Here is a 27,670-nt window from a genome sequence, read left to right as displayed (position 1 = left end):
GCCTGGAGCCCACACAGCTCTGAGGCCTCTGGTCAGGTTGCAGGGACAAGGGATCACGCTCGCCGCGCCAGAGCCGAGTCCGGGGAACAGCCGACATACTGACCATCTGGACAGAAAGACAGGGAGGCTGGGCACTGGCTCCCCATCAGCACTGCATGCTCTCACGCCAGACACACCAGACAGACAAACGCGGTCCACCCCGCAGCCCAGCCAGCTCAGAGGTAAACGGGGCGGCGGATGGGAGACCTGCTAATGCCGGGGGCTCGCTCCCAGCCAGCTCCTCAGTGCGCGTTTGGGAGCTCCTGCGACGGAAGGTGAGAGAGAGGTGCTCCCCAGAGGAGCTCACAGACGCCAGGACCCACCCCACCCCCCACAGCATGGGCCAGGGCCCCCCCAGCAGCTTGGGGGGCTTGAAGTTATTACAGTAAGTTATAACATCTTTATTGCAATATAAGTCACGTACTGTAACATTTGCCCACTTAAAATGTTTACAGGTTGAGTGGTTTAGTATGTTCACAGAGTTGTGCGACCCTTACCACACCTTGGTACATTTTCATCACCCAAAAGGAAACCCTGTACCCACTGGCAGTTACTCCCCACCCCCCAAATGAGTTTTTAATTCACGCAAGTTCAGCAGCACAATTGGCAGACTGAACAAATCATATGACGCAGGCATGTGTGCAGCTTTTAAATGCACGAAGATGTTATTAACAAATGCAAACTCATGTAAAACAGACTCCTGATTAACCAACCACAGCTTCCTCTCCTTGGAATAGTAAATGAATGCAAAAAGGCAATGCACTAGCACATAGGGTGTTCAAATTTTTGACATTTTGTAAAAATAAGGCCTGCTTCTCCCTTCGAGACGGTGGCCAAACAGCATCCTTCCAGGACGGTGGTGACGGCAGAGAGCACGAGAATGAACACAGAGCAGCATGCGGGCAGGCAAGTGCCCCGGGAACATGTGGAAGGAGGATCTAACCTGGCCCAGCTCAGGAAGCTAAGCCACGACATCACAGGGCTTCCCCCAGAAGCCTCCCCCGGGCCGGAAGGACCTTCACAGCGCCAGCCAGGCCTGTGCAGCTGGCCTGACTCGTGGTGCACTAGCATGTCACACCCGTCCCCACGCAGCAACACACTAGAAGCCACTCCCATGGTCACATCCAGGGGCACTCAGAAGCCAATGGGTGCCCCAGGTGGGCGACAGATGTAAAGAGTTCAATTTAAGACCCACATTCGTATAAACATGAACTAACAACTGAGAATCTGTAGAAAACGCCAACATGAAGAGGGAGAAACACCAAGCTCCACAAGCAGACTGCTAACAGAAGAGAGCTTGGCAAGCCCCATCATAACCTCAAAATATTAGAAAGATGTCGATTCATAGAAATGTATGAATAGGCTGTAATTAAAAAGACACAGTCCGGGGCTTCCTTGGTGGCACAGCAGTTAAGAATCCGCCTGCCAATGCAGGGGACACGGGTTCGAGCCCTGGTCCAGGAAGATCCCACATGCAGTGGAGCAACTAAGCCCATGTGCCACAATTACCGAGCCTGTGCACTAGCGCCCGCAAGCCACAACTACTGAGCCCGTGCACCATGACTACTGAAGCCCGTGCACCTAGAGCCCGTGCTCCGTAACAACAGAAGCTACCGCAGTGAGAAGCCCACGCACCGCAACGAAGAATAGCCCCCGCTCGCCACAAACAGAGAAAGTCCAAGTGCAGCAACGAAGACCCAACGCAGCCAAAAATAAGTAAATAAAATAAATTTATAAATAAATAAATAAAAATAAAAAGAGAGCTAGGAGTTGGAGGAAGGGACCCTCCCAGAATGCAGCCCCAAAGGAGAAGGGCAGCTGCCAGGTGACAAACCACAGCGGGAGGCTCACAGCTGACATGGGCAGGCCTCTCCCTCCAGACAGGGAGCAGACTTTTAGGCCAGAAGGATTATTAGAAATAAAGAGGGCATGTGATAAGAACATATGAACACCACAGGAAGAAATAACAGCCCTACAGTGTGGAAATTAATAAGGGCAACTCGCTTAAAACGGAGGCAGGAATCCCTGAAGGGGGCGCTCCCACACCAGGCCCTCCTTCCCAGCTTGCTTCGCGCTTCTGGGCAGGAAGAAGCTGGTGCGCTGCCCTGGGAAGAGGAAGGAAGATTTTCTCCCGGCCCAGCAACAGCCCAGCCAATGAGAAACCGCCACCACCCTCAACTCTCACTTTCCTTCAATGGAGACTGGAAAACCTTCAAAGCAGTCCCGCCCAACTTCCTCCTTCCCCCGCCCCCCCCCCATAAAATAAGGCTCCTCTCCATTGTTGCAGGACTTGCCTGTGGTTTGCCATAGCTTGGGGGTCCCGAACTGCAATTCCCCTGCCTCTCCCGAGTAAACGCATGTTGCTGGTAACATAACTGGCTGTTGTATTTGAAGGTGAGCAACAGTATGTACTTAATAGCTTACCTTCAAAACATACAAAGTAAAACTTGACAGAACTAACAGGAAAGGGACAATGCTACCTGACAGAATTCCGAAGACTAAAATGGTGCAGGGATGAGGGCCTTAGCACAAAAGGCGCTGCTGCAGGAAAGATCTGCTGAGGGCCACTGGGAGCGGCAGGCAAGGCTTCAGGGAGAAGCAGGGTATTGCACAGCCACTAAGTTCCTCCCTGCAGCCTTCCAGTAACATGTGCACATTAACATCCCCCCTCCCCGGGGAGGTGGACTCAGTTTCCCTCCCGTTTCTGAGTGCGGCTGGACTCAGTGAGTTGCTTCTAAGGGACAGAGAATGGAAAAGAAACACGTGAGACATTTTGTGGAGGACCCTGGCAGTGTTCTAGGCCAACATCACCAGAGCCAAGTCACATGACCTGAGGTAGCCCTGCTATGGGGCAAAGAGAAAGGCGCCATGTCTTTGTGGGATCTCCCCCCAGAATCCACAGCAAACTCAAACTGAGGAACCTTCTATAAAACACCCACCCAGGACTCTTCCCGTGTGTCCAGGTTGGCAGAAACTGTCACAGATGGGAGGAGACTATGGAAGGTGAGGCTACATGCAGCCCGGGGGCCCTGACTGGACCCTGAAGCAGAGAGGGCATGAGTGGGCAGACCGGGACAGGGAGCCAGGTGTGCAGCGTCGTCAGCAGCCCTGTGCCACGTGCCACACCTTCTCAGCATGGATCACTGTGCCAAGGTTATGGACCATGTGTGTGTTACCGGGAAAGCTGGGAACCGGAATGCTCAGGACGCTGTATCTGCAACTCTGCTCTAAGTCTGCAGGTCTGACACCATTTTAAATAAAAACTTCAAAAAAACCCCACAGAACTAAAAGGAGAAATAGCTATCTGTAACACAACATGGTAAATCAACTATACTTCGACAACAACAACAAAGAAAAACAAAAGAAGAAATAGCTATCTCAAAACTTGGACGTTACAGCTAGACCAAAGCTTAGAGAAATGTACATCTTAAATGCAAATATTAGGAAAAAAAGCCTGAAAAACTGATGAAGTTTCCAACTTAAGAAGCCAAAAAAGAATAATGAACTACACAGAAGATGTGGAAGAAAGCATAATAAAGAACAGAACCCAATCAAATAGCAAACAGCAGAAGATCAACAAAGCCAAATGCACTCTTTGAAAAGATTAACACAATTGCTAAATTGATAAATTCCTAGCAAGATCAATCAAGAGAAAAAGGGATAAAGCATAAATTACTAATGTCAGGAATAAAAGGAGAATATCACTAAAAATCCAGGAAACACATTAAAAGCATAAGAGAATATTATGAAAGACTATGGCAACAAATCTGAATTTGAATTACTGAAACAGATATTAAATTGAAAAGCACATCTTACCAAAACTGACAAGAAGAAACAGAAAACCTAAGTGGGCCCAGTAAAATCCTATTTAAAATTGTCCTGTTAAAGAAATGTATCTGTAATTAAAATCTCCTTACAAGGAAAACTCAAAGCCCAGATGGCTTCGCTAGTAAATTCTTCCACACATTTAAAGAAGAAACAGGTAAATCACACACAGCTCTTAAGAGAGCAAAAAAAAGAACAAGGCGTCAAGACCCAATGAGGTTTATTCCAGAAATGTGGGGGGAGCTTCCCTTCACAAAATCAATCGGCGTAGTCAATCACAATAACAAAGTTAACAGAAAAAATATATCATCATTTCAATAATACAAAGAAGCATGTGACAAAATGCTAACATCATTCTCAATAACAGAGAAATACTGACCACTTCCCGTCACTGTCAGGAATCAGACAAGAACACCCAATCCCACCATTCTATTCAGCACCTCCCTGGAGAGTGTAGCAACACACAGCAATAAAAGTGTAACAAAGCCCTGAAAATAAATGATGACCATAAAGACGGGAAAGGAAGAAGCAATAATGTCTAGTCCCAGACCACATGAGTGTTAATGAAGGAGAGAATTTATAAACTATTAGATTTCATAAGTAAACAAAACAATTCTCCACAAATTGATCTATAGATTCAATGCAAATCCCAATCAAAAAACCGGCAGGTTTCCCTGTGGAAACCAACAAGCTGATTCTAACATTTATTTTGAAACGCAAAGGAGCTAGAATGGCCAAGACAATCTCGAAGAACAACAACGAAGCTGGAGAACTCACACCACCACGTTATCACTGGAATGCCCAGTGATCAGGACGATGTAGCACAAGCTCAGGACAGACAGACCAACCGACAGCAGTTACAGAGTGTGTCTGTGGTGTCTTACCAGAGTCTGGAATTGATTCCTCCGTCTACGGCCACTTTATTTATGGCAAATGGACCAATGCAATTGACTAGGAAAGAATGGTCTCTTTGATAAATGGTGTTGTAACTGGATGTCCACAGTGAAAAATGCAAACCTCGAGGGAGCGGATCAAGATGGTGGAGAAATAGAGGACACGGAGCTCACCTCCCACAGATACATCTAAAATACACCTACAGGGGCTTCCCTGGCGGTCCAGTGGTTAAGACTCTGCGCTTCCACGGCAGGGGGCGCGGGTTCGATCCCTGGTCAGGGAACTGAGATCCCACATGCTGCGAGGTGCGGCAAAAAATTTTTTAAAATAAAAAATAAAAAATACATCTACCTGTGGAACTCTCACAGAACATCTACTGAATGCTGGCAAAAGACCTCAGACCTCCAAAAGGGCAAGAAAATCTCCACGTAACTGGGTAGGACAAAAAAAAAGGGAAAAAAGAAAGAGAGAAGGGAATCAGGACAGGACCTCTGCCCTGGGAGGGAGCTGTGAAAGAGGAAAGCTTTCCACACATGGGAAGTCCCCTCACTGGTGGGGAGATCTGTCAGGACAGAGGGGAGCGCAGAGCAGAGAGAGACCTGCACAGAGGATCGGTGCCGACAGGCTCTCCACAGTCTGAGACGCCCGTCCACTGGGACCGGTGAGGGCTGGGTGCTGAGGCTTGGGCTTTGGAGGTCAGACCCTGGGGAGAGGACCGGGCTTGGCTGCACGAAGACAGCCTGAGGGGGCTGGGGTGTGGTGCGCCACAAATGAGGGAGTCCAGAGAGGCAGGGCACCACTGTTGGGGGGCACACAAGGAGAGGAACAGGCCCACCATAGGAGCTTCTTTGTCCATGCTCTCACGCAGCAGGGCACCGCCTGCAAGAGCTCTAGGGGCAGGCGCTAGTCGCTGCTGCCATCTCAGACCTCAGAGGCAGTGCGGGCCAGCGCTGCCGAGGGTCCTGTGAGCAGGTGCAGGTCACTGCCCCCAGCTTCCCGGAGCATGGGCAGCCCACCACTGCCAAGGGTCCCTCGACCCGGCGCCAACCACTGCCCCGTCTCCCCGGAGTACGTGCAGCCAGCTGCCTCCACCAGGGACCCATGACCAGAAGCCAACCGCTGCCCCGCCCCCCCGGGAGCATGCGCGTGGGCCATGCACCTGCACGCCCCTCTCAAGGGGATAAAGGCCGGCACATGCTGAAGAAGGAGACAGCAAGCGTCCAAAGCAAGAACAGCCCTCACGCCAAAAACATATGAAACCCACACAAGCTACACAGAGATGTGCCGGCATATACAGAGCCCTCCGGGACGACAGGAGAGATTTGTTTCTCCTGAACTCACAGAGTAAGGGAAACATAAACAAAATGACGAGGCAAAAAAAAAAAAAAAAATGAAGAGGCAGAGGAAGCACTCTCACTTAAAAGACCAAGAGAACTCCCCTGAAAGAACAGTGAAACCTCTGCAGTCTAACAGACACCAGGTTCAAAGAGTCAGTAATGAAAATACTGAAAGAATTAAGAAAGGCTATTGACAGAAATGCAGATTACTATAAAAAGGAACTAGAACTAGAAAGAGGAGCAAAGAAAAATTAGAAAATTCATTTGCTGAGACAAAAGCTGAGCTAAAGGCAGAAAAGCAGAATGAATAATGCAGAAGAAAGAATAAGTGACCTGGACGACAGAATAGTGGAAATTACCCAACCAAATCAGCAGACAGAAAGCCAAATGAAAAGAATGAAAGCAATATAAGAGACATATGGGATAATATAAAGCAAGCCAATGTACACATAATAGGGATTCCAGAAGGAGAAGAAAGAGAAAAGGGGACCGAGAATGTGTTTGAAGAAATTATGGCTGAGAAATTCCCAAACCTAAAGCAGGAAACAGACATCCAGATACAGGAAGTATAGAGGGTCCCAAACAAGATGAACCCAGACAGACCTACACCAAGAAATACTGTAATGAAAATGACAAATGTAGAGATAAAGAGAGGATTCTAAAGGCAGCAAGAGAAAAACAGAGTTAATTACAAGGGAACTCCCACAAGGCGATCAGCTGATTTCTCTGCAGAAGCACTGCAGGCCAGAAGGGAGTGGCAAAATGCATTCGAAGTCTTAAAAGAAAAAGCTCTGCGACCGACTGTAGGACACTCTACCCAGCAAGACCGTCAGGTAGAACGGGAGAAATAAAGAAGTTCTCAGACAGGCAAAAGCGAAAAGAACACAGCAATCACTAAACCTATCCTGAAAGAAATACTGAAAGGCCATCTCTAAATAGAAAAGAAGCAAGAAGATATAGGAAGGAGGAAATCACAATTGGACAGTAAATCACTTAAATTATCCAGTTAACAGATCAAAAAGAAAAAAAAACCTATTTGTGAAAGCAATGATAAACACAAGGAACAACAAAAGGATAAACATGAAGATGTAAAAGGGACAACAAAATCATAAAATGTGGGGAAGGACAGTAAGAAAATGCAGATTCTTTTTCTTTTTCTTTTTTTTTGGAATGTGTTTAAGCCTATATGACTATCAGTCTAAAGCAAGCAGATATAAGAAGGCGTTGACACACTTGAAAAACAGGGCAACCGCAAATCAAAAATATACAACAGATTTACCAAAACAGAAAAGAACACAAGCATGAAAGGAAATCATCAAACCACAAAAAGAAAAACAAAAAGAAAGGAACAAAGAAGAAACAAAGAATCAACTGCAAAACAAGGTCTGAAATGGCAATAAATATATATGTATCAATAATTACCTTAAATGTCAATAGACTGAATGCTCCAATCAAAAGACACAGAGTGGCAGACTGGAGTTTAAAAAAACAAGAGCCAGGCTTCCTTGGTGGTGGATCAGTGGTTAGGAATCCGCCTGCCAATGCCTGGGACACGGGTTCGAGACCTGGTCCAGGAAGATCGCACATGCCGCAGAGCAACTAAGCCTGTGAGCCACAACTACTGAGCCCATGTGCCACAACTACTGAAGCCCACGCGCCTAGAGCCTGTGCTCCACAGCAAGAAAAGCCACTGAAATGAGAAACTCACACACCGCAACAAAGAGTAGCCCCTGCTCACCACAACTAGAGAAAGCCCACGCGCAGCAACAAAGACCCAACACAGCCAAAAATAAATAAATAATTTAAAAAAAAAAAAGAGCCTATAACACGCTGCCTACAAGAGACCCACTTTAGGGCAAAGGACACACACAAATTGGAAGTGAGGGAATGGAAAAAGACATTTCGTGCAAACTGAAATGACAAAAAAGCGGGAGTCACACTATTCGTATCAGACAAAATAGACTTTAAAACAAAGGCCATGAGGAAAGATAAAGGACACTATATAATGATAAAAGGATCAATACAAGAAAAGGATTTTACACTCATCAACATATATGCACCTAATATAGGAGCACCAAATACATAAAACAAATACTAACAGATAAAGGCAGACAAAGATAGGAATACAATAACAGTAGAAGACTTTAACATCCCACTCATTCAATGGACAGATCTTCCAGACAGAATCAATAAGGCAACAGAGGTCCTAAATAATACAACAGTTAGACTTAATTGATACTTTCAGGACATTACATCCAATAAAAAACCACCAGAATACACATTCTTTTCAAACGTACATGGAACACTCTCTAGGACTGACCACATACTAGGGCACAAAACTAACCTCAACAAATTTAAAACTACAGGAATTATTTCAAGCATCTTTGACCAAAATGCCAATGAAACTAGACATCAACCACAGGAAAGAAATGAGAAAAAAAGAGAAGACTACATGAAGACTAAATAACATGCTACAAATACCTTAAGACAGACAACAATGAAAGCACAACCATACAAAGTCTATGGGATACAGCATGAGCAATTCTTAGAGGGAAGTTCGTAGCAATACAGGCCTTCAAAAAACAGGAAAAATCTCAAGTAAACAACCTAACCTACCACCTAAAAGAATTAGAAAAAGAAGAACGAACAAAACCTAAAGTCAGCAGGAGGAAGGAAATAATAAAGATCATGGAGGAAATAAATGAGATAGAGATTTTAAAAAATAGGGAAAAAAATCAGTAAAACCAAGAGCTGGTTCTTTGAAAGGGTAAACACAATTGGCAAACCTCTGGCCAGGCTCACCAAGAAGAAAAGAGAACCCAGATAAACATAGTAAGAAATGAAAAAGGAGAAATCTCACCTGACACCGCAGAAATACAAAAAAAAAAAAAAAAAATAAGAGAATACTATGAACAACTATACAGCAACAAATTTGACAACCTAGAAGAAATGAACAACTTTCTAGAAACATACTGCCCACCAAAACTGAATCACGAAGAAATAGATGATTTGAACAGACCAATCACTAGAAGTGAAATAGAATCTGTTAAAAAAACAAAACAAAACAAAAACCTCCCTACAAACAAAAGTCCAGGACCAGATGGCTTCACAAGCAAATTCTACCAAACATACAAAGATGAATTTATACCAATCCTTCTCAAACTCTTCCAAAAGAATAAAGAGGAGGGAACACTCCCAAAGACATTCTATGAAGCCACCATCACCTTGATACCAAAACCAGACAAAGACACCACCAAAAAAGAAAATGACAGGCCAATATCTCTGATGAACACAGATGCAAAAATTCTCAACAAAATATTAGCAAACCGAATCCAGTAACACATAAAAAAGATCATACAGGGCTTCCCTGGTGGCGCAGTGATTGAGAGTCTGCCTGCCAATGCAGGGGACACAGGCTCATGCCCCGGTCCGGGAAGATACCACATGCCGCAGAGCGGCTAGGCCTGTGAGCCATGGCCGCTGAGCCTGCGCGTCCGGAGCCTGTGCTCTGCAACGGGAGAGGCCACAACAGTGAGAGGCCCGCGTACCACAAAAAAAATAAAAATAAAAAAGATCATACACCACGACCAAGTGGGATTTATCCCAAGTTCACAAGGATGGTTCAACATTCGCAAGTCAATCAATGTAATACACCACATTAACAAAAGAAAAGTCCAAAACCACATGGTCATCTCAAATGATGCAGAAAAAGCATTTGACATGATTCAACATCCATTTATGATCAAAACTCTTATCCAAGTGGGAATAGAGGGAACATATCTCAACATAATAAAAGCCACTTATGACAAACCCACAGCCAATATAATACTCAACAGTGAAAAGCTAAAAGCCTTCCTGCTAAAATCTCAAACAAGACAAGGATGCCCACTCTCACCACTTCTATTCAACGTAGTATTGGAAGTCCTAGCCACAGCAATCAGACAAGAAAAAGAAATAAAACGTATCTAAATTGGAAGGGAAGACGTAAAATTGTCACTACATGCAGATGACAGGATACTATATATAGAAAACCCTAAGGACTCCACACAAAAACTACTAGACCTAATAAATGAATTCAGCAAAGTAGCACGATACAAGACCAACATTAAAAAATTGGCTGCATTTCTTTACACCAACAATGAAATATCAGAAAGGGAATGTAAAAAAAAAATACCTTTTGAAATAACACCAAAAAATGTATATATACATATACACCTAGGAATAAACCTGATCAAGGAGGTAAAAGACTTATATGCTGAGAACTATAAAGCATTAATAAAGGAAATTAAAGAGGATTCAAAGAAATGGAAAGATATCCCATGCTGTTGGATTGGAAGAATTAATATTGTTAAAAGGGCAGTACTATCCAAAGCAATCTACAGATTTAATGTGATCCCTATCAAAATACCCATGACGTTTTTCACAGAACGGGAACAGACAACCCAAAAATTTATATGGAACCATAAAAGACCCAGAATTGCCAAAGCAATCCTGAGGAAAAAAAACACAGCAGGAGGCATAACTCGCCCAGACTTCAGACAATACTGCGAAGCTACAGTAATCGAAATGGTGTGGTATTGGTACAAAAACAGACTTACAGATCAATGGAACACAATAGAGAGCCCAGAAATAAACCCATACACCTACAGTCAATTAATCTTCGACAAAGGAGGCAAGAAAATAAAATGGGAAAAAGATAATCTCTTCAGCAAGTGGTGCTGGGAAAGTTGGACAGATGCATGTAAATCAATGAAATTAGAACACACACTCACACCATACACAAAAATAAACTCAAAATAGCTTAAAGACTTAAACATAAGACATGACACCATAGGGACTTCCCTGGTGGCGCAGTGGATAAGACTCCATGCTCCCAATGCAGGGGGCCTGGGTTTGATTCCTAGTCAGGGAACTAGATGCCACATGCATGCCACAACTAAGAGTTTGCATGCCACAGCTAAGGAGCCTGCATGCTGCAACCAAGGAGCTGGTGAGCCGCAACTAAGGAGCCTGAGAGCTGCAACTAAGGAGCCTGCCTGCCACAACTAAGACCCGGCACAACCAAATAAATAAATAAATAAAGGACATGACACCGTAAAACTCCTAGAAGAGATCACAGTCAAAACATTCTCTGACATAAATTGTACCACTGTTTTCTTAGGTCAGTCTCCCAAGGCAACAGAAATAAAAACAAAAATAAACAAATGGGACCTAATCAAACTTACAAGCTTTTGCACAGCAAAGGAAACCAGTGATAAAGAATCTGCCTTCCAATGCAGGGGACTCGGGTAGATCCCTGGTCAGAGAATTAACATCCCACATGCTGCTGGGCAACTAAGCCCTCACACCACAACTACTGAACTCGTGCACCTCAACGAGAGAGCCCATGCGCCGCAAACTACAGAGTCCACATGCCGCAACTAGAGAGAAGTCCAGCGCTGCAACGAAGAGCCCAAGCGCCACAAAGAAAGATCCTGCACACCTCAACAAAGATCCTGCGTGCCACAACTAAGACCCAATGCAGCCAAAAAAATAAAATAAATGTTAAAAATAAAGAATGTGGGCTTCCCTGGTGGCGCAGTGGTTGAGAATCTGCCTGCTAATGCAGGGGACACAGGTTCGAGCCCTGGTCTGGGAGGATCCCACATGCCGCGGAGCAACTAGGCCCGTGAGCCACAACTGAGCCTGCGCATCTGGAGGCTGTGCTCCGCAACGAGAGGCCGTGATAGAGGCCCGCGCACCGCGATGAAGAGTGGCCCCCACTTGCCACAACTAGAGAAAGCCCTCGCACAGAAACGAAGACAAAACACAGCAAAAATAAATTAATTAATAAACTCCTACCCCCAACATCTTTAAAAAAATAAATAAATAAAAATATAAAGAATGTAAAAACGTATTAAAAAAAAAAAAAGAACACACACGGCAGCCAAAATTGGAGATGCCAAACGTCCATGGATAGGAAAAGCAGATAAATAAGTTTTGGTATATTCACAAATGAAATCCTACGTGGCAATAAACAAACTACTGAAATACACACACCAAAAGGACATTCTCTGTGATTCTAATTGTCTGAAGCAGAAAACCAAGTAAAACTAATCGACAGTGGGGAGCTTCCTGGGGTACAAGAAACATGCTCAACCATGATCTGAGCCCAGGCCTTAAGTCATACACATTAATCAAGCAGTTCACTTAAAGCTGGTATATTTTACGCACTTTACTATACATACGTTATACCAAGAAAAACAGACAAACAAAAAGAACAGAATAAAAAGTTTCCCTGAGAAATGCCTCCCATGTGAAAGGGCTCATCAAGTCAGTGACCAATGCTCCAGCCTAGAAGCATTTCAGAACTTCCAAGATAGACAGAAAACCCCAAAAGGGCCAAATTAAGCAAGAAAAAGAGAGTGAGACGGACACTCAGATTGGACCAAATCGCCTCGCTGGCACCCAGGATGCCCTTTCCACGCTAAGTGGGGCGCCCGCTCCAGCCCCGCCCAGGCACCCGGAGGGAAGAGTCCAGGGCTTCTCGCTCACTGAGCTGCACCTCAGTTGGGACCTGAGCACGTTCCCAATAAACCAGAGACGGCCCTAGAGAGGGACCTGCGCGGGCACCACACCTCCAGGGAGGGAGGGGGGCCAGGAGGCGCAGACCCCCGCGTGAACGGAATCACAGTCCAAGCCGTCTGTTCCTCTCCCAACTCTCTTGTTTTCTAAGAAAGGCACCCAAAACCTAACACAAAGAGTAACAGCTGAAGTTAAATCCATAGATTTCAACCCAATCCAACAGACTGGGGGTGGGTGGTGGGAAGTGAAAAGACAGGAGTCTTCCCCGGGGGAGGACAACAGGTCAGCTCCAGTCCGGTCCGGAGAAAAGAGGCGCCTTGTGGAGAGATGGCACCCCTCGGTCCCTGCAGCCCCCACCCAGACAGAGATAGGACGATAACACCGGGGAAGGCAGCCGAAGACAGGAGGGTACACCTGCCATGGTGGGCGGAGGGAGGGCCAGCCCCTCCTCAGGGGCCAGGCCGCTGGCCGCTGACCCCAGGCAGGAGCCCCAGGAAAGGTGTGAGGAGGACGACAGAGTAGGCTGCCCCCCAGGCTCTGGGCCTCCCCGAACAGCTGAGTGGGCTCCACCTCGGCCTCAGACCTCAGCGAGCCTGTTCCGAGGAGTCCGCGAGTTCTGCTTTGATTTTGTACTTAGACCAAGGGCTATCTGAAGTTTTTGTTAATTAGGTGGGTTATTTCTCTTCCTTTACTGCTAGTTTCCAGTTTTACTTCCATGAATACGTCTGCATGAATGCTGCTCTTTACAACTACAACTGATTTGAGTCCGATGTACCACCTACTCTAGGTTTTTGGAAATATATACGTTCTTTTTTTTTTTCATTATAAATTTATTTATTTATTTATTTTTGGCTGTGTTGGGTCTTTGTTGCTGCGTGCAGGCTTTCTCTAGTTGCGGCGAGCAGGGGCTGCTCTTCATTGTGGTGCGCAGGCTTCTCATCGCGGTGGCATCTCTTGTTGCCGAGCACAGGCTCTAGGCGCGTGGGTTTCAGTAGTTGTGGCACATGGGCTCAGCAGTTGTGGCTCGCAGGATCTAGAGCTCAGGCTCAGCAGCTGTGGTGCATGGGCTTAGCTGCTCTGCAGCATGTGGGATATTCCCAGACCAGAGCTCGAACCCGTGTCCCCTGCATTGGCAGGCGGACTCTCAACCACTGCACCACCAGGGAAGCCCGGCAGGCGGATTCTTAACCACTGTGCCACCAGGGAAGTCTGGAAATAGATACATTCTCTATAGGGGATAAACTTCTTCATGTGCAGGAGATCTTAAAGTCAGCCACAGAGAAAAAGAAACATTATGTGATAGCACCAGCTAGAAGAAAGCAGGTGGAAGTAGGCCAGTACAAGTGGGATTGAAGGCCAGAGCACTACTTTAGCCATGGAGACTCAGGCTACCAGCCAGGAATAATTGTGAATTTGTGTTCACTGAGGAGCGCCCTGGTGGCCTAGTGGTTAGGATTCCGGGCTTTCACCACCGTGGCCTGGGCTCAGTCCCTGGTTTAGGAACTGAGACCCTGCAAGCTACACAGCACGGCCTAAATAAATAAATAAGTCTGTATGCGCTGAACTTCTACACACATGGTCTTAAAACAGGCCAAACAAAAGACCAGCAAAACTATGGGTGGAAATGGACAAGCCCACAATCATCATGGGGATCTTAATATGCCCTTTCAGTGACAGACAGACAGACAAGCAGAACCAAAATCAGTGAGCACTGGGAGGAAATCTGACCCAAGTGACATGTACAGAACACCCCACTCTTTGCAGAAAAATATTTTCAAGTGCCCAAACTGATTGTAATTGACCATATGTTGGGCCATAACGCAAGCGTCAAATCATTTCAAAAGACTGAAATCCAACAGAGTATGAGCTCTAAACACAGAAGATTCAAGCTGGAAGAGCCAACAACACTAATAAACCCATGGGGTCAAAGGAAAAAGCTCAATGGAAAATTTAAAACATTTTGATGCGAGTCATAATTAGAAGCCCACCACCTGCCCTCACGGTAGTCAGCCGACGTGGATGTCAGCCCTACTGGACGGAGGAGTTGCTGGCCGAGTCTATGCTGGCCACTCCCATCCACAGCAGCAACAGGAGGCGGGTCCTCGAGAGCCAAGGAGAAGGTGACCAGCATATAGGTAAGGATGCTGGAACTCACCAAGCCCATCTTCCCAGCGTGCAAGTGAAGATCGCGGCGCTTAGGGACACACCCAAGATGGAGGCACTCTTATGTGCCATAACCTTCCTGACAGCGTCCTCACAGAGTGTCTGAGAGGTCCCAGCAGAGGGTGTCCCTGCCTGAGCTCACCACAGGCAACATCACACTTAATGGTGAGAGACTGGACACTTCTCCTGAAATCAGGAATAAGACACCTGGATTCACCGTGGTGCTGGAGGTTCTAGCCAGGGCTGTCAGGGAAGAAAATTAGAAGGTGTCTAGGGCTTCCCTTGTGGTGCAGCGGTTGAGAGTCCACCTGCCAATGCAGGGGACGTGGGTTCATGCCCTGGTCCGGGAGGATCCCACATGCCGCGGAGCGGCTGGGCCCGTGAGCCATGGCCGCTGGGCCTGCGCGTCTGGAGCCTGTGCTCCGCAACGGGAGAGGCCACAGCAGTGAGAGGCCCGCGTACCGCAAAAAAATAAATAAATAAAAGTGTCTAGATTGGAAAGTATAGCAAAGCTATATCTATTTTCAGATGTCGTGATCTTATATATAGAAAATTCTCAGGAATCCGCTAAAAAAACTATTATAATATGTGGGTTTTTCAAGGGCTGCAGGATACAAGATCAATATACAAATACCTCTCATATTTCTATACACTGGCAACAAACAACCAAAAAATGAAATTTAAAGAGCAATTCAATTTACAATAGTCAAAAAGAATAAAATATTTAGGAATAAATTTAGCAAAGAAATGTACAACTTATACTCTGAAAACCATAAAAATTGTTGAAACAAATTATGGAAGACCTAAATCAATGGAAAGACATTCCACGTTCAGGTCTCAGAAGACTTCATCTTGTTAAGACAGCAATACTCCCCGAATTGGTCTACAGAGTCAATGTAAATCCCTATCAGAATCCCAGTTGGCTGCTTTGCAGAAACTGACAAACTGAACCTAAAATTCATATGTAAATTCAAGGGACTCAGAATAGTCAACAAAACAATGTTAAAAATGAAGAACAAATTGGGAGGACTCACACTTCCTGATTTCAGAACTTGCTACAAAGATGCAATAACCAAAACAGTGTGATACTAGCAAAAGGACAGACACAGGCCAATGGAACAGAGGTGAGAATCCAAACCCTCACGTTTACGGTCACTGACTTTTGACAAGGGTGCCAACTGAATACAGTCTGTTCAGCAAATGATGCTGAGAAAGCTGGATATCCACATGCAACAGAGTGAAGTAGGGCCCTTACCTTACACTAGACACAAAAACTAAGAGGGGATCAAAACCTCAACCTAAGAGCTAAAACCACAACACTCAGAAGGAAACATAAGCATAAACCTTTGTGATTTGGATTGAATCAGGCAACCTTTCTTACGACACAAAAAGCACAGGCAACAAAGGAGTAAATAAACCGCACATCATCAAAATTGAAAACCTTTGTGCTTCAAAGCATACCACCAAGAGAGTGAAGAAACCCACAGAACGGGTGAAAATTTTCTGCACGTCATGTAACTGATAAGAGAGACTTGTATCTAAAACACATAAAGAATTTTTACGATTCAATAAGAAGACAAATAACCCAATTAAAAACAGGCCAAGGTTTGTTTTGTTTTTTTTTTTTAGCGGCACTTGGGCCTCTCACTGCTGTGGCCTCTCCCGTTGCGGGGCACAGGCTCCGGACGCGCAGGCTCAGCGGCCATGGCTCACGGGCCCAGCCGCTCCGCGGCATGTGGGATCCTCTCGGACCGGGGCACGAACCCGCGTCCCCTGCATCAGCAGGTGGACTCGCAACCACTGCGCCACCAGGGAAGCCCCCAGGCCAAGGTTTGAACAGACATTTCTCCAATCTGTTGTGGACTGGGATGGTTACAAAATACAACAAAAGTGGCACCACACATCAAACTGCTATAAATTTGTTTTTCCTGTGCTTATCGCGACTGAAACTGTAACAAACAGGTGTGGGCCCGTTAGGGTCCAGAGATCTCAGAGTAGCCCTGGCAAAGAGCCCCTACAGGAGGCCCAGGGCACTGCAGGGCACCCAGGCAGGGTCCTGACGACCCGGGGAGGGGACTCCGCCAACAAGTCCTCCCAAAAGTGGGGCCTGCACTGGCTTGGTGACAAGGATGCGGGGGGTCACGGCAGGCTGTCACTCTTATCCTTCATCCCACGTCCCTGTCCCACCTCAGGAGCCCACCCTCTTCCAGCAGCACCCACGGCGGGAAATACCGTTCTGCAGGGTCTGTGCTCTTGACTCCTTTCCCAGGTTCACGTGGAAGCCGCCGCCCAGGGTCGGGGTTTTGCCAGCACCTGGAGACACAAATCAGACTCATGAACCGACACTGGGCAGAGATCTGTGTCAACAGCCCTTTCGTGCATCAGTGCCTCTGGAGCAAGACTCAGAGCAGCAGGCAGCAGCGAGCATCTCACTGCACCACTCACACCTCTGCCCTGCTGACAGGGTCGTGGCCTTGACCTGGAGCCGAGGGCGTGGACCATGCCCATCTGCATTCTCTAACCATGTCCCAGAAGAGACTGTCACACAGCTCTCCCAACTACGGCCCAGGCCTGGCCCGGCCCAGCCCAGCCCCTCACCTTGGCCCTCTGCAGGCCGTGGGCCAGCCAATTCACATTTATTATCGCATCCATCTCCCGGGGGGGTGGGGGGGAGGGCAGGAGCCAGTCTGCAGGAGACGCTCGCACCTGTACCCATCTGTGTGCTGCCCGCCCACAGAGCAGCAACCTAGGAAGCCCTGGAACCCAACGTGTAGCTATAGCTGCACCTACGGGCGCTCTGTTCTGAACCTCCCACCAACGGCAAGCCCCCCCAGGACGTCTCACGTGCTCCACTCTGCAAGGCTTCAGGGCGGGGACTTCTGCCCTGATACCCTGTGAAGACAGCCAGGTGGACATCCAGATTGTTCACCAGACTTACAAACCCCAGCGCTGAAGCGCGATCTTCAAACGAGCGCCACGCCTAAGTGAGGGGCGCAGGCGGCCAGGCACAGGCGGGGGAGCGGGGAAGCGCTGCGCATCCCACAGGCCAGTGTGTCTGTTACAAAGTACAGAGCAAAGGATTAGAGGCTCCTGAAGTCAGGGAACACGACCTCACACTGTTAGCCACGTGGGGGGGGGGGTAAGGGTGCAGGGCCTGCTGGAGGATGAAATGGAAACTCAGAAGTGACAGGGATCTGGGAAGCCAGATCACTGAAGTCTGAGAATAGGCCCCTGAGGAGAACACGTGGCCCACCTCCTGGGGCCAGCAGGGACCTCTGGGTCATCCATAGGCCGGCTACCAGCACAGACAGCGGAGAACAAGTCGGCCTTCAGCTTCTCTGTGACTGCAACCAAATCCCAAACCAGCACTAACAAGATTCTTTAAAGATCTCAGCAAAACGATTCTAAAGGTCAGCTGGGAAAGAAAGAAATCAGATGGGCTAAGAAAACTTTGAAACGAGCAACAAGTAGGCCTGGCTGGGCAGTTAGTGGGCTACGAGCAGCTGGAAGCAGCCGGGAGCACAGCAGGGGGCTGGCTGGCTGCTGGCCCCAGCACCCAGCGTCCCCGCCTCAGCAGCCTCCCTGGGGCTGAGGCCCAGGGCTGGGCAGCGTCCCCCACCAACTCCTGTGGTCCGACGGTGGGGTCTAGGCGCCGGCCCCAGTGGGTACTGGCAGGGAGCCCATGGCTCTCTCACAATAGGATGTGGAGCCTGGGGACAGGTGGCGGTGCCTGGGGAAGGTTTTGCTGTCACCCTGGGTGTGTTGGTTTTCTATCACTGCCCTGACAAGTTGCCACAAACTTAGTGTCTTCAAGAAGCTGGCCATAGAGGGCAGGGAGGGAGAGGGCCAGGCAGGGCACACTGGGGGCCTGGAGAGGGCCAGGAGCAGTGCAGGGCCCAGGGGAGACCTGTCCACCCGGCCCAGAAATGAGGAGCCTCCAACACTCCAGTGTTACCTCTGACTCTGCAGAAGCCCGACAGGGGCTCACCGGCCTGAGACTGGGGGTCTGCATCTTGTACCCTCCTATTTTGTGGCAGCTTTTATACACTTCAGGATTGTTATATTTGTGATCTTTTGGACGTAGGAACCACTGAAGAAGGCCACAACCCCTCAGCCCCCTGACGAGGACGGCCACATTTTGACCTGCGTGCAGTGCTGCCCAACTTTTATTTGAGAAAAAGGAAAAAAAATCACCACATTGTTTTAACGGAAATCAGCTCGTGTTTTAAGCAAACAATTACAATAATGCTGCATTAGAAAAAGGACAACGTAAGGGTATAAATCCCCTGAAGCCCCACCTTCCAGGCACAAGGACCCTGGGGGGCCTTCCTCCCAGCCACCTCTCCCTGCTTAGACACAGATGGGAAGCGACCAGGGCAGGTCACCCAAAGATGCTGCTGAGTAAGAGTAGAGCCTCGTTCTGGGTGAGCGTTAAAGGCACTGCAAGACCCTGAGAGGTCACGCCCTTCCCTCACCCTCTCCCCTCACTCCCCCCCTGAACTCTCTGCAGGTGCTCCCCCCTGCACTTCCAGGACCTCTATTTCCTGCTGCGGTGCTGTCCTTCCCTGTCTCTCCTCAACGCCCCAGTCACGCTTCCTGGGGCTGCTCCGGCCCCACCTGCTCTGGGAGCTGATGCTTCCTGCCCCCGTGCACACTCACACATGCTCACATATACACACACACCACCCTGGTGCTCTCCAAGGCCCTTGTACGTAGCCTCAGTCCTGCATGTGCTCCCAAGAGAAACGGGGACTAAGTCCTGGCAAGGAAGGTGCCTTACTAGGTCCGGCCAGCTGGGGGAAGGGGGGGGCAGGTCAAAACCTGCTTGCCAAATGGATGCATATTCTTTTATGCAACAAATACTACCCACTGGGGATTTGGTTACAGTAGATAACATCTGGAAAGCAGTGGTGGAGCCTATGAAAAGTGCTTATTCAGCAAATCTCAAATAGCTAACACCACGGGGCTAGGGTCCCCTGAAGCGTGAAAGAAAGCTTGAGTACCACCTCTGACCAAAACCATCAATGCACGCTGTACTTGTCTTTCAGATGCCCTTCATATTATTCCCTCTACTTCTAAAAACATTTGGTATTTTCTATAACAAGATCCTGTAACAAACAAGATACAACCAGCTACATCTAACAAGTAGAAGTTGCAGTTCTTATCAGCACAGCCGGGCCAAGACTGCCCCCTTGTGGACAGCAGGGGAGGGGCCGGAAATTCCACCCAGATGCACCTGTGCCCCTCCCAGCTGTGGCTGCAAAAGCAAGAAGGTGCAAAGGCCTGACCCCTGCAACTTGGTGGGGGAGTGGGGGGTGCTTCTCGGCCACTCTGAGCACTGAGGACAAAGCCAGCAACACCAACACCCCAAGACCACAAACAGAAAAGCAGCACAAAGCCCCGTCCTCCAGTTCACTCACGGATCCCTCCCACATGGGTAAGCAAAACCTTTCCTAAGTCTGTATTCATTTTATTTAAAGTGAGGGGTTTCTGTCACTGCTGTGAAACTCCTTTTAAGGGGGGACAACTGCACAGGTCCAGCTGGGCGGTTCCAGGACGGAAGAGAAATCCAGTGGCCCCTCGACCTGAGCTCAGACGTTGGCATAACTCCCCTAAGGCACCCGAAAGACACTCAGCAAGTCCACATTGAGCCCCGGGCATGGGGCCGTGGCTGGACACAGACCTCCTGCGGTCGGTGATCAACAGCTAAACAGTGGCGGCAGCCTAAACTTCTGTCAACCAGACACAGCTACTGAAGAGCCTGTTTCGTCACGATTAAGAGTCTGATTATGGAAACCACACAGCATGCAGCATGGCAGGTGATAAAAGCAGCAAATGACATTTTAGGAACAACATTCCTCTCACGCAAGTGCCTCCAGGACAAAACTCGGCCATTTCCTGAGAGCAGGTCCCTTCCCGCAGGGACTCAGTGGGGCTCTGAGGGGCCACAAGATAGAAACAGAGATGCAGAACCTCTGAAACTCCAGGACCAGAGCTTGCCCAGGACACCTGGTAGGCTGTGCCCGAGAGAACCCTCTCCGGGCAGGGCACAAGCCAGGCAGAGGGCAGGTGGGTCTGCTGTTCTTTAGGACCCAGGGAGCTGCCCCAGCGAGCAAGAGAGGCTCCACCCCCACCAGAGCTGGGCACCAAACCTTCCTCATCGTTTTACGCATGGAAAGCACCTCATTACTCATAACCACAAGAACACTAGCACTTACAGACACCTTGACTTCAGGGACAAAGTTTGCAGCGATTAAAAGCTGTGGTCATGGAACCCATGGGGGTGCACCCCAGAAGAGGAAGGGAAGGACCCAGGGAAGCAGGAGCTCCCTCTGCCTCTGGGTTTCATCCTGGGGGAGCAGCAGGTACAGCTCCCGGGAGGGGCCCATGGGCTCACTGTGCACCAACAACTGCAGGGGACACCCAGGGGAAAGACCTGCTGTCCTCGAGACCTTCAGCACCGACACCAGGGACGGGATGCTGGCGTGGGCCTGTGCCAGGAAGCCCTACTCTGCCCCTGAGCTCCTTGACGCTCTGGTGAGCCCTTCCCCCATGACTCAGCAGGACCCTCCTCAGGCCCGCAGAGGCCCAGCTGCCCCAGCTCTGCCCACCACCTTGCCATCCTGCAGTCCTCACATCCATCCCTTCTCTCAGCCACGCCCATCCCCTCACCAGCTGCCCATCAACTGAAAGACACAGCCCAGACGTCCCCAGCACCACCCTAGCTGCCACCACTCTGCGAGTCCAGCCTGGGACGCTGGACTCACACTTTGCCGGTCCTCAAACATCTACCAGGGGACCCAGGGGGACTGGGATTCTTCACCTCTGGACCCTGGGCCTGGGTCTCAGTCAGAAACCCAGCTGGTGACAGGGCCGCTGGCCACAGGGCCCTGACGTCTAATTTACATATTCTCAAGTGAACTGAGGAGCTAACCACCCACCACTCCTTCTCAAAGAGTAAACAAGAATGCTTAAGAAAGACAGCGGCCCTGGGCCCTGCACAAGGGCACCCCAGAGAGAAGGCCCAGCTTCCAGGATGAGGCTGGAGCGAAGGAAGAGCTGGGGGGCCAGCTGGGCATACACTCCGCACCAGGGAGGCTGACAGCAGCCAGAGCCGACTACCAGGGCGGCTGCTGTTGTGATGGGGAAGGGAGGAGGCCAGGAGTCTGGGAGGGATCCACCCAGGGGAGGGAGGGGCTGCTGGAGGAGGCGGCGCCCCTCGCCCCTCCCTCTCCGTCCTCTACACAGGAGCTGAGAACCCACAACCCCTGCAGCGCTTCCCTCCAGAGAGTGAGCCCACCGGACAGAGCCAGCCCGGGTTCATACCACCTTTAAATCACATCACCAAAGGGCACCCAGCTCTGAGCCTGTGCTCACAGGCCGTGGGACCAACGTCACTGCCCACAGGTGGCAGCACATCTCTCACGTCCAGGACTCCTCTGCACCCAGCTTTGTCGTCTGCAGTGAGGACAGGCTGTCATCAGGTACAAGGGATGCACTCAGCACAGTGCCTCCCATGGGAAACCCTAAGTGTCGGCTACTATGATTATTCCTTCTTACTGTCGTTGTTACTCTCTTCCCAACAGGCATCAAAGTCTTGGATGACTGAGGGGGCAGTTTGGCAACATGTGACAAAGCTGCAAACACAGTGCCAGGGAGACTCCGCCACAGCAGTCCCAGGAAGTTGCTCAGGAAGGACACAAAGACGAAAAAAACAAAGAACAACAAAAGAAAGAACACAAAGACGTGTGCCATGCAGAAAACAGGAGAAAAAAAGCAATGAAACCCCAAACCGGTTCTTTGGAAAGATCAAAAAAATTGATAAACTTCCAGCAGGAGAAACAAAGGGAAAAGAGAGAAAGATGCAAAACCCCAATATCTGAAAGGAAGGCGAGGCGCCTCCACAGACCCTGCGGACACCCAAAGAATGAGGGAGTAGCGCCAGCAGCTCCACGCGCACAAATTCAGCAGCTTAGATCAGACGGCCCAAAGCCGCAAAACGACAACCTCACCCGACATGAAAGAGTCACTCTGAAATATAAATAAAACCTACAACTATTAAAGAAACTGAACCTGTAATTAAGAACTTCTGAAAAAGAAGCCTCCAGGCCCAGATAGCTACACTAGTAGATTCCACCAAACAGTCAAAGGAGAAATAACACCAATTCTACACAATCCTTCCAGAAAACGGGAAGAGAAGGGAACATTTCCCAACTCATTCCAGGAGGCGCATTACCTTGATATCAAAACCAGACAAAGACATTACAAGAAAATTGCACACTAATATACCACATGAACATAAATGTAAGAATCCCCAACAAAATACTAACAAATCTAATTTAGCAACACATACAAAGAATAATACCCAGTGATCAATTGGGTTTACCCTAGGAATGCAAAGCACGTTGAACATTCAAAAACCAGCCACACTGACAGACCAAGGAAGAAAAACAAAACTCATCATCCACTCATGATAAAAACTTTCAGCGAACTAGGAGTGGAAAGAGAACTTCCTCAACTTTACTGATGAAGAACAGGTACCAAAACCCTATAGCTAACATCATATTGCGTGGGAGGAGAGTGAATGCTTCCCTCTAAGACTGGGAAGAAGGCAAGCATGTCTGCTCAAAAGCAAGAAACAGAAACAAAAGAAAGAAAACAGCCCCTATTTATAGATAATATGATTGTCTACATCAAGAATCCCAAGGAATCTATTTTTAAAAATACTCCTAGGGGCTTCCCTGGTGGTGCAGTGGTTGAGAGTCCGCCTGCCGATGCAGGGGACACGGGTTCGTGCCCCGGTCCGGGAAGATCCCACATGCCGCGGAGCGGCTGGGCCCGTGAGCCATAGCCGCTGAGCCTGCGCGTCCGGAGCTTGTGCTCCGCAACGGGAGAGGCCACAACAGTGAGAGGCCTGCGTACCGCCAAAAAAAAAAAAAAAAAAAAAAAAAAATACTCCTAGAACTAATAAGTTTAGCAAGCTCACAGGAAACAGGCCAATGGCAGAAATCAACCGTATTCCTATATGCCAGCCATGAACAACTGAAAACTGAATTTCTGAAAAATACTATTGACAACAGCTCTATTTGGGTCTCAGGTAAACATCTAAAATATGTACAGGAGCTATATGCTGAAAACTTCAAACGATGATGGAAGATCAAAGGAAACCTAATGAATGGAGAGACATCTGTGCTCATGGATTGGAAGACACAATATAGTAAAAATGTCAAATCTCTCCAAATTTATCAAGAGATTTAATGCAATTCCAGTCAAAGCCCCAGCAAGATTTTTTGTAAATATACACAAACTTATTCTAAAATTGAATGAAAAGGGAAGGGAACTACGATAACTAAAACAATTCTGAAAAGGAAGAGCAAAGCTGGAGGAATCACAACATCTGATTTCAAGACTTACTACTGGGGGCTTCCCTGGTGGCGCACTGGTTAAGAATCTGCCTGCCAATGCAGCGGACACGGGTTCGAGCCCTGGTCTGGGAAGATCCCACATGCTGCGAAGCAACTAAGCCCATGTGCCACAACTACTGCGCCTGTGCTCTAGAGCGCACGATCCACAACTACTGAGCCCGCGTGCCTAGAGCCCATGCTCTGCAACAGGAGAAAAGTACAATCCATGAAAGAAAAAAAATCAATAAAGTGGACTGCATCAAATTTTAAAACTTTTAATCAAAATTTTAAACTTCTGCTCTGCAAATCACGTATCTAACAAAGGACTTGTAACTACAATATTTAAAGAATGCTCAAAACTCAACAGTAAGGAAACAAACAACCTGAATATAAAATGAGCAAAAGGCTACTTGAACAGACATTTCAGCAAGCGGGATTAAGGGATGGCAAATAAGCACATTAAATGCTGTTTAACATCACTATGCATTAGGGAAATGCATCAACACGGAGATGAGGCACCACAACACACTAAAAACACACCCAAAATATATATAAATACTGAGACAACACCAAGTTCTGGTGAAGCAATTAGTGAGAATGCAAAACGGTGCCAGCCACATTGAAAATCCATTTGGTGGTTTGTTATAAAGTTAAACATACGGCTACCATCCACTCCTGGGTAACCACCCTAGAGAAATGAAAACCTATGTCCACGGAAGAAGCCATCCTCGAAGTTTTTAGCAGCTCTATTCATAATCACCCCCAACTGGAAACAAACCAAAGGTCCTTCAGCAAATCGTGGGCCGTGCACAGGAAGGAGCCCAGATCCTCGCAACAGCCTGGGCGAATCCCAAAGGCACAGGGCTGAGGGACAGATGCCAGTCTCCGAAGGTGGCCCACGGGCTGGTTCCATTTACGCGGCCTTCCTGAAAAACAAGACTGCAGGGACGGAGGGCAGCTGCCGCTGCGGGGAGGCGTGGGGCTGTGGAACTCTATCCTCGCTGTGGTGTTACTCGAATCCAAATGTGTTTAAATTCATACAACCGTAACCCGAAAGGAGCTGGATCGACTATGATGACTGAGAGAGGGGACGCGCTGACGTCCCCGACCCCCAGATTCAAACAACTGTCCCCCCAAGGAGCGAAGGGACTGCGCTGAGGGGGATGGGCCACGACCCCGACCCCAGGCCGCATCCTGTCCCCTGTTCCGGTAAGTTCCGTTACTAAAGCCAGAACCGGACACGCACGGAGGCCACTGGCCACCCGGTCCTCCGCCTCGCCAGCCCCGCCGGGACCCACCGTCCAGCGACACGAACTGGCCCACGGCCGACGAGCCTCCGCCGCTGTTCTCCACGAACTGCACCTCGGACACGATGATGTTGTCCTCGAGCACCGAGCCGCAGCCGGTGCACACGGCGTCGCCGCGCGCCGCGTCCAGCTCGATGTCGGTGCCGCCGCAGCCGCGGCACACGCGGCCAGTCATGCCGGCGGCTCCAGGCCGGGCCCCCGCCCGCCGGTCCCGGCCCCAGTCAGCCCGCCGGCCCGCGCGTCCGCCGGGCCCGTCCGCGGGCCCGTCCGCAGCCGCGTCCGCGCCGCCCAGACTCTCGCGAGGCCGCCGCCGCCGAGCCCGCCGATTCGCAGCGGCAGATTCGCCGCGCGGGCCGGGACGGCGCTGCCCGCCACGGTCGCGCCCCGCGGAACGGGCACGGGCTCCGGGGCCGCGGCGAAAACGCGACTACTCGAACCCGCGGCCTCCGGGCCAGGACGCAGCCACCAGGCCTCGGAACTTGGGACCTACAGTCCGCAACGGCAGCGCGCCAGCAGCAGGAGGAAAGGCTGAGCGGCCTGCGGGGGCGGGGCTAGATGGGCGGGACCGCGGCTTGTGGGCGGGGCCTTAGGAGCGAGAGCAGGGGAGTGGTGGGCGGGACCTGAGGGCCTTATGGGCGGGACCAGGGACTGTGGGCGTACCTTGTTGTGGGCGGGGCCTCAGGCGGGGTAGGAGAAGCAGAGCTCTGCGAAGGATTGGCGCAGGTTGAGGGTGGAGACCCTCGCCCGGGACCGCCCGCCCCCGCCCGCCCCCGCCCCTCCCTCCGGGCTTGTGGGCAGGCTCCGCGGCTCTTAGTGGCTCCGCGGGCTCCGTCTGGCGGTGCCCTTACGCCCCCATGCAACCCCGCTCCCTGTTGTGTGGACCCCCCCTCGTGTCTCCCCACCCCCTGACAGTCACTTGTGCCACCTGTGGTTACCGGTGTCATCACGTTTCTGTGTCCCTCTCACCCGCGCCCTCAGTTACCTTCAGATGCCATTCACGGTCGCCGGAACACCCATGCGGTCCCCGGGAACGAGCCTGAAAAGAAATGTGCAAGACGACATTTTTTTTTTTTTTTTTTTTGGCCGCGCGGCTTGCGGCATTTCAGTTACAGGGACCGAACTCGGGTCGCAGGAGTGAAAGCCCAGAATTTTAACCGCTAGGCCAACGGGGAACTCCCAAGACCACGTTTTTCAAAAACCGTTAAACCGGGCTTCCCTGGTGGCGCAGTGGTTGAGAGTCCGCCTGCCGATGCAGGGGACGCGGGTTCGTGCCCCGGTCCGGGAGGATCCCACGTGCCGCGGAGCGGCTGGGCCCGTGAGCCATGGCCGCTGACCCTGCGCGTCCGGAGCCTGTGCTCCGCGACGGGAGAGGCCACAGCAGGGAGAGGCCCGCATACCGCAAAAAAAAAAAAAAAAAAAAAAACCGTTAAACCTTGACTGTAGGATTGACAGGAGCTCTAACTGAATCAGAAAATGCCTTATTCCCACTTGAAAGCAATGTTGTAAATACTTAAAATCTTCACGAGTCAGTTTGTAAAGTCGATTTAATCCCCACCAAAATGTCAACAGGATTTTCAAGTGACTTGATAAGCTGACCCTAAAGTCATCTGGAAGAGATACTGCACAAGAACAGTCAAGAAAATTCTAAAAAGGACTTTCCTGGTGGCGCAGTGGTTAAGAATCCACCTGCCAATGCAGGGAAAACGGGTTTGAACCCTGGTCCGGGAGGATCCCACATGCCGTGGAGCAACTAAGCTCGTGCACCACAACTACTGAGCCTGCGCTCTAGAGCCCGCGAGCCACAGCTACTGAGCCCGTGTGCCACAACTACTGAAGCCTGCGCACCTAGAGCCTGTGCTCCGCAACAAGAGAAGCCACCGCAATGAGAAGCCCGTGCACCACAACGAAGAGTAGTCCCCGCTCACCACAACTAGAGGAAGCCCATGCGCAGCAACGAAGACCCAACGCAGCCATACATAAATAAATTTATTTAAAAAAAAAAAGAAAATTCTAAAAGAAGAGGAAAATTGCCCTTCTGTATATCAAAGTATTATATCAAATTACATCCATTAAACCACGAGGTATTTGTACAGGGACAAGTGGAATAAAACCAGGAGTCCAGAAACAAACCCAACTA

At 49.4% G+C, this 27,670-nt stretch overlaps 1 protein-coding gene across 3 annotated transcripts in view; it reads right to left on the bottom strand.

Moving 5' to 3' along the window:
- BRF1 (BRF1 general transcription factor IIIB subunit) overlaps positions 1-25,850 on the bottom strand; it is a 71,914-nt gene extending 46,064 nt beyond the window's left edge. For all 3 annotated transcript variants that reach the window (XM_082853677.1, XM_082853678.1, XM_082853679.1), the window contains exons 1-2: positions 25,525-25,850; positions 17,055-17,135 (exon numbers count right to left, since the gene is read on the bottom strand). In XM_082853677.1, the coding sequence (XP_082709803.1) occupies positions 17,055-17,135; positions 25,525-25,708 (265 nt within the window). In that variant the 5' untranslated portion in view covers positions 25,709-25,850. The remainder of the gene's footprint in view (positions 1-17,054; positions 17,136-25,524) is intronic.
- Positions 25,851-27,670: the final 1,820 nt, after the last annotated feature.

The sequence above is a fragment of the Leucopleurus acutus genome (genome assembly GCF_964270905.1).
Source record: "Leucopleurus acutus genome assembly, chromosome: 1".
Classification (NCBI taxonomy): domain Eukaryota; kingdom Metazoa; phylum Chordata; class Mammalia; order Artiodactyla; family Delphinidae; genus Leucopleurus; species Leucopleurus acutus.
The sequence above is the reverse complement of the archived record's forward strand: the minus strand, read 5'-3'. Positions and strand labels throughout refer to the sequence as shown.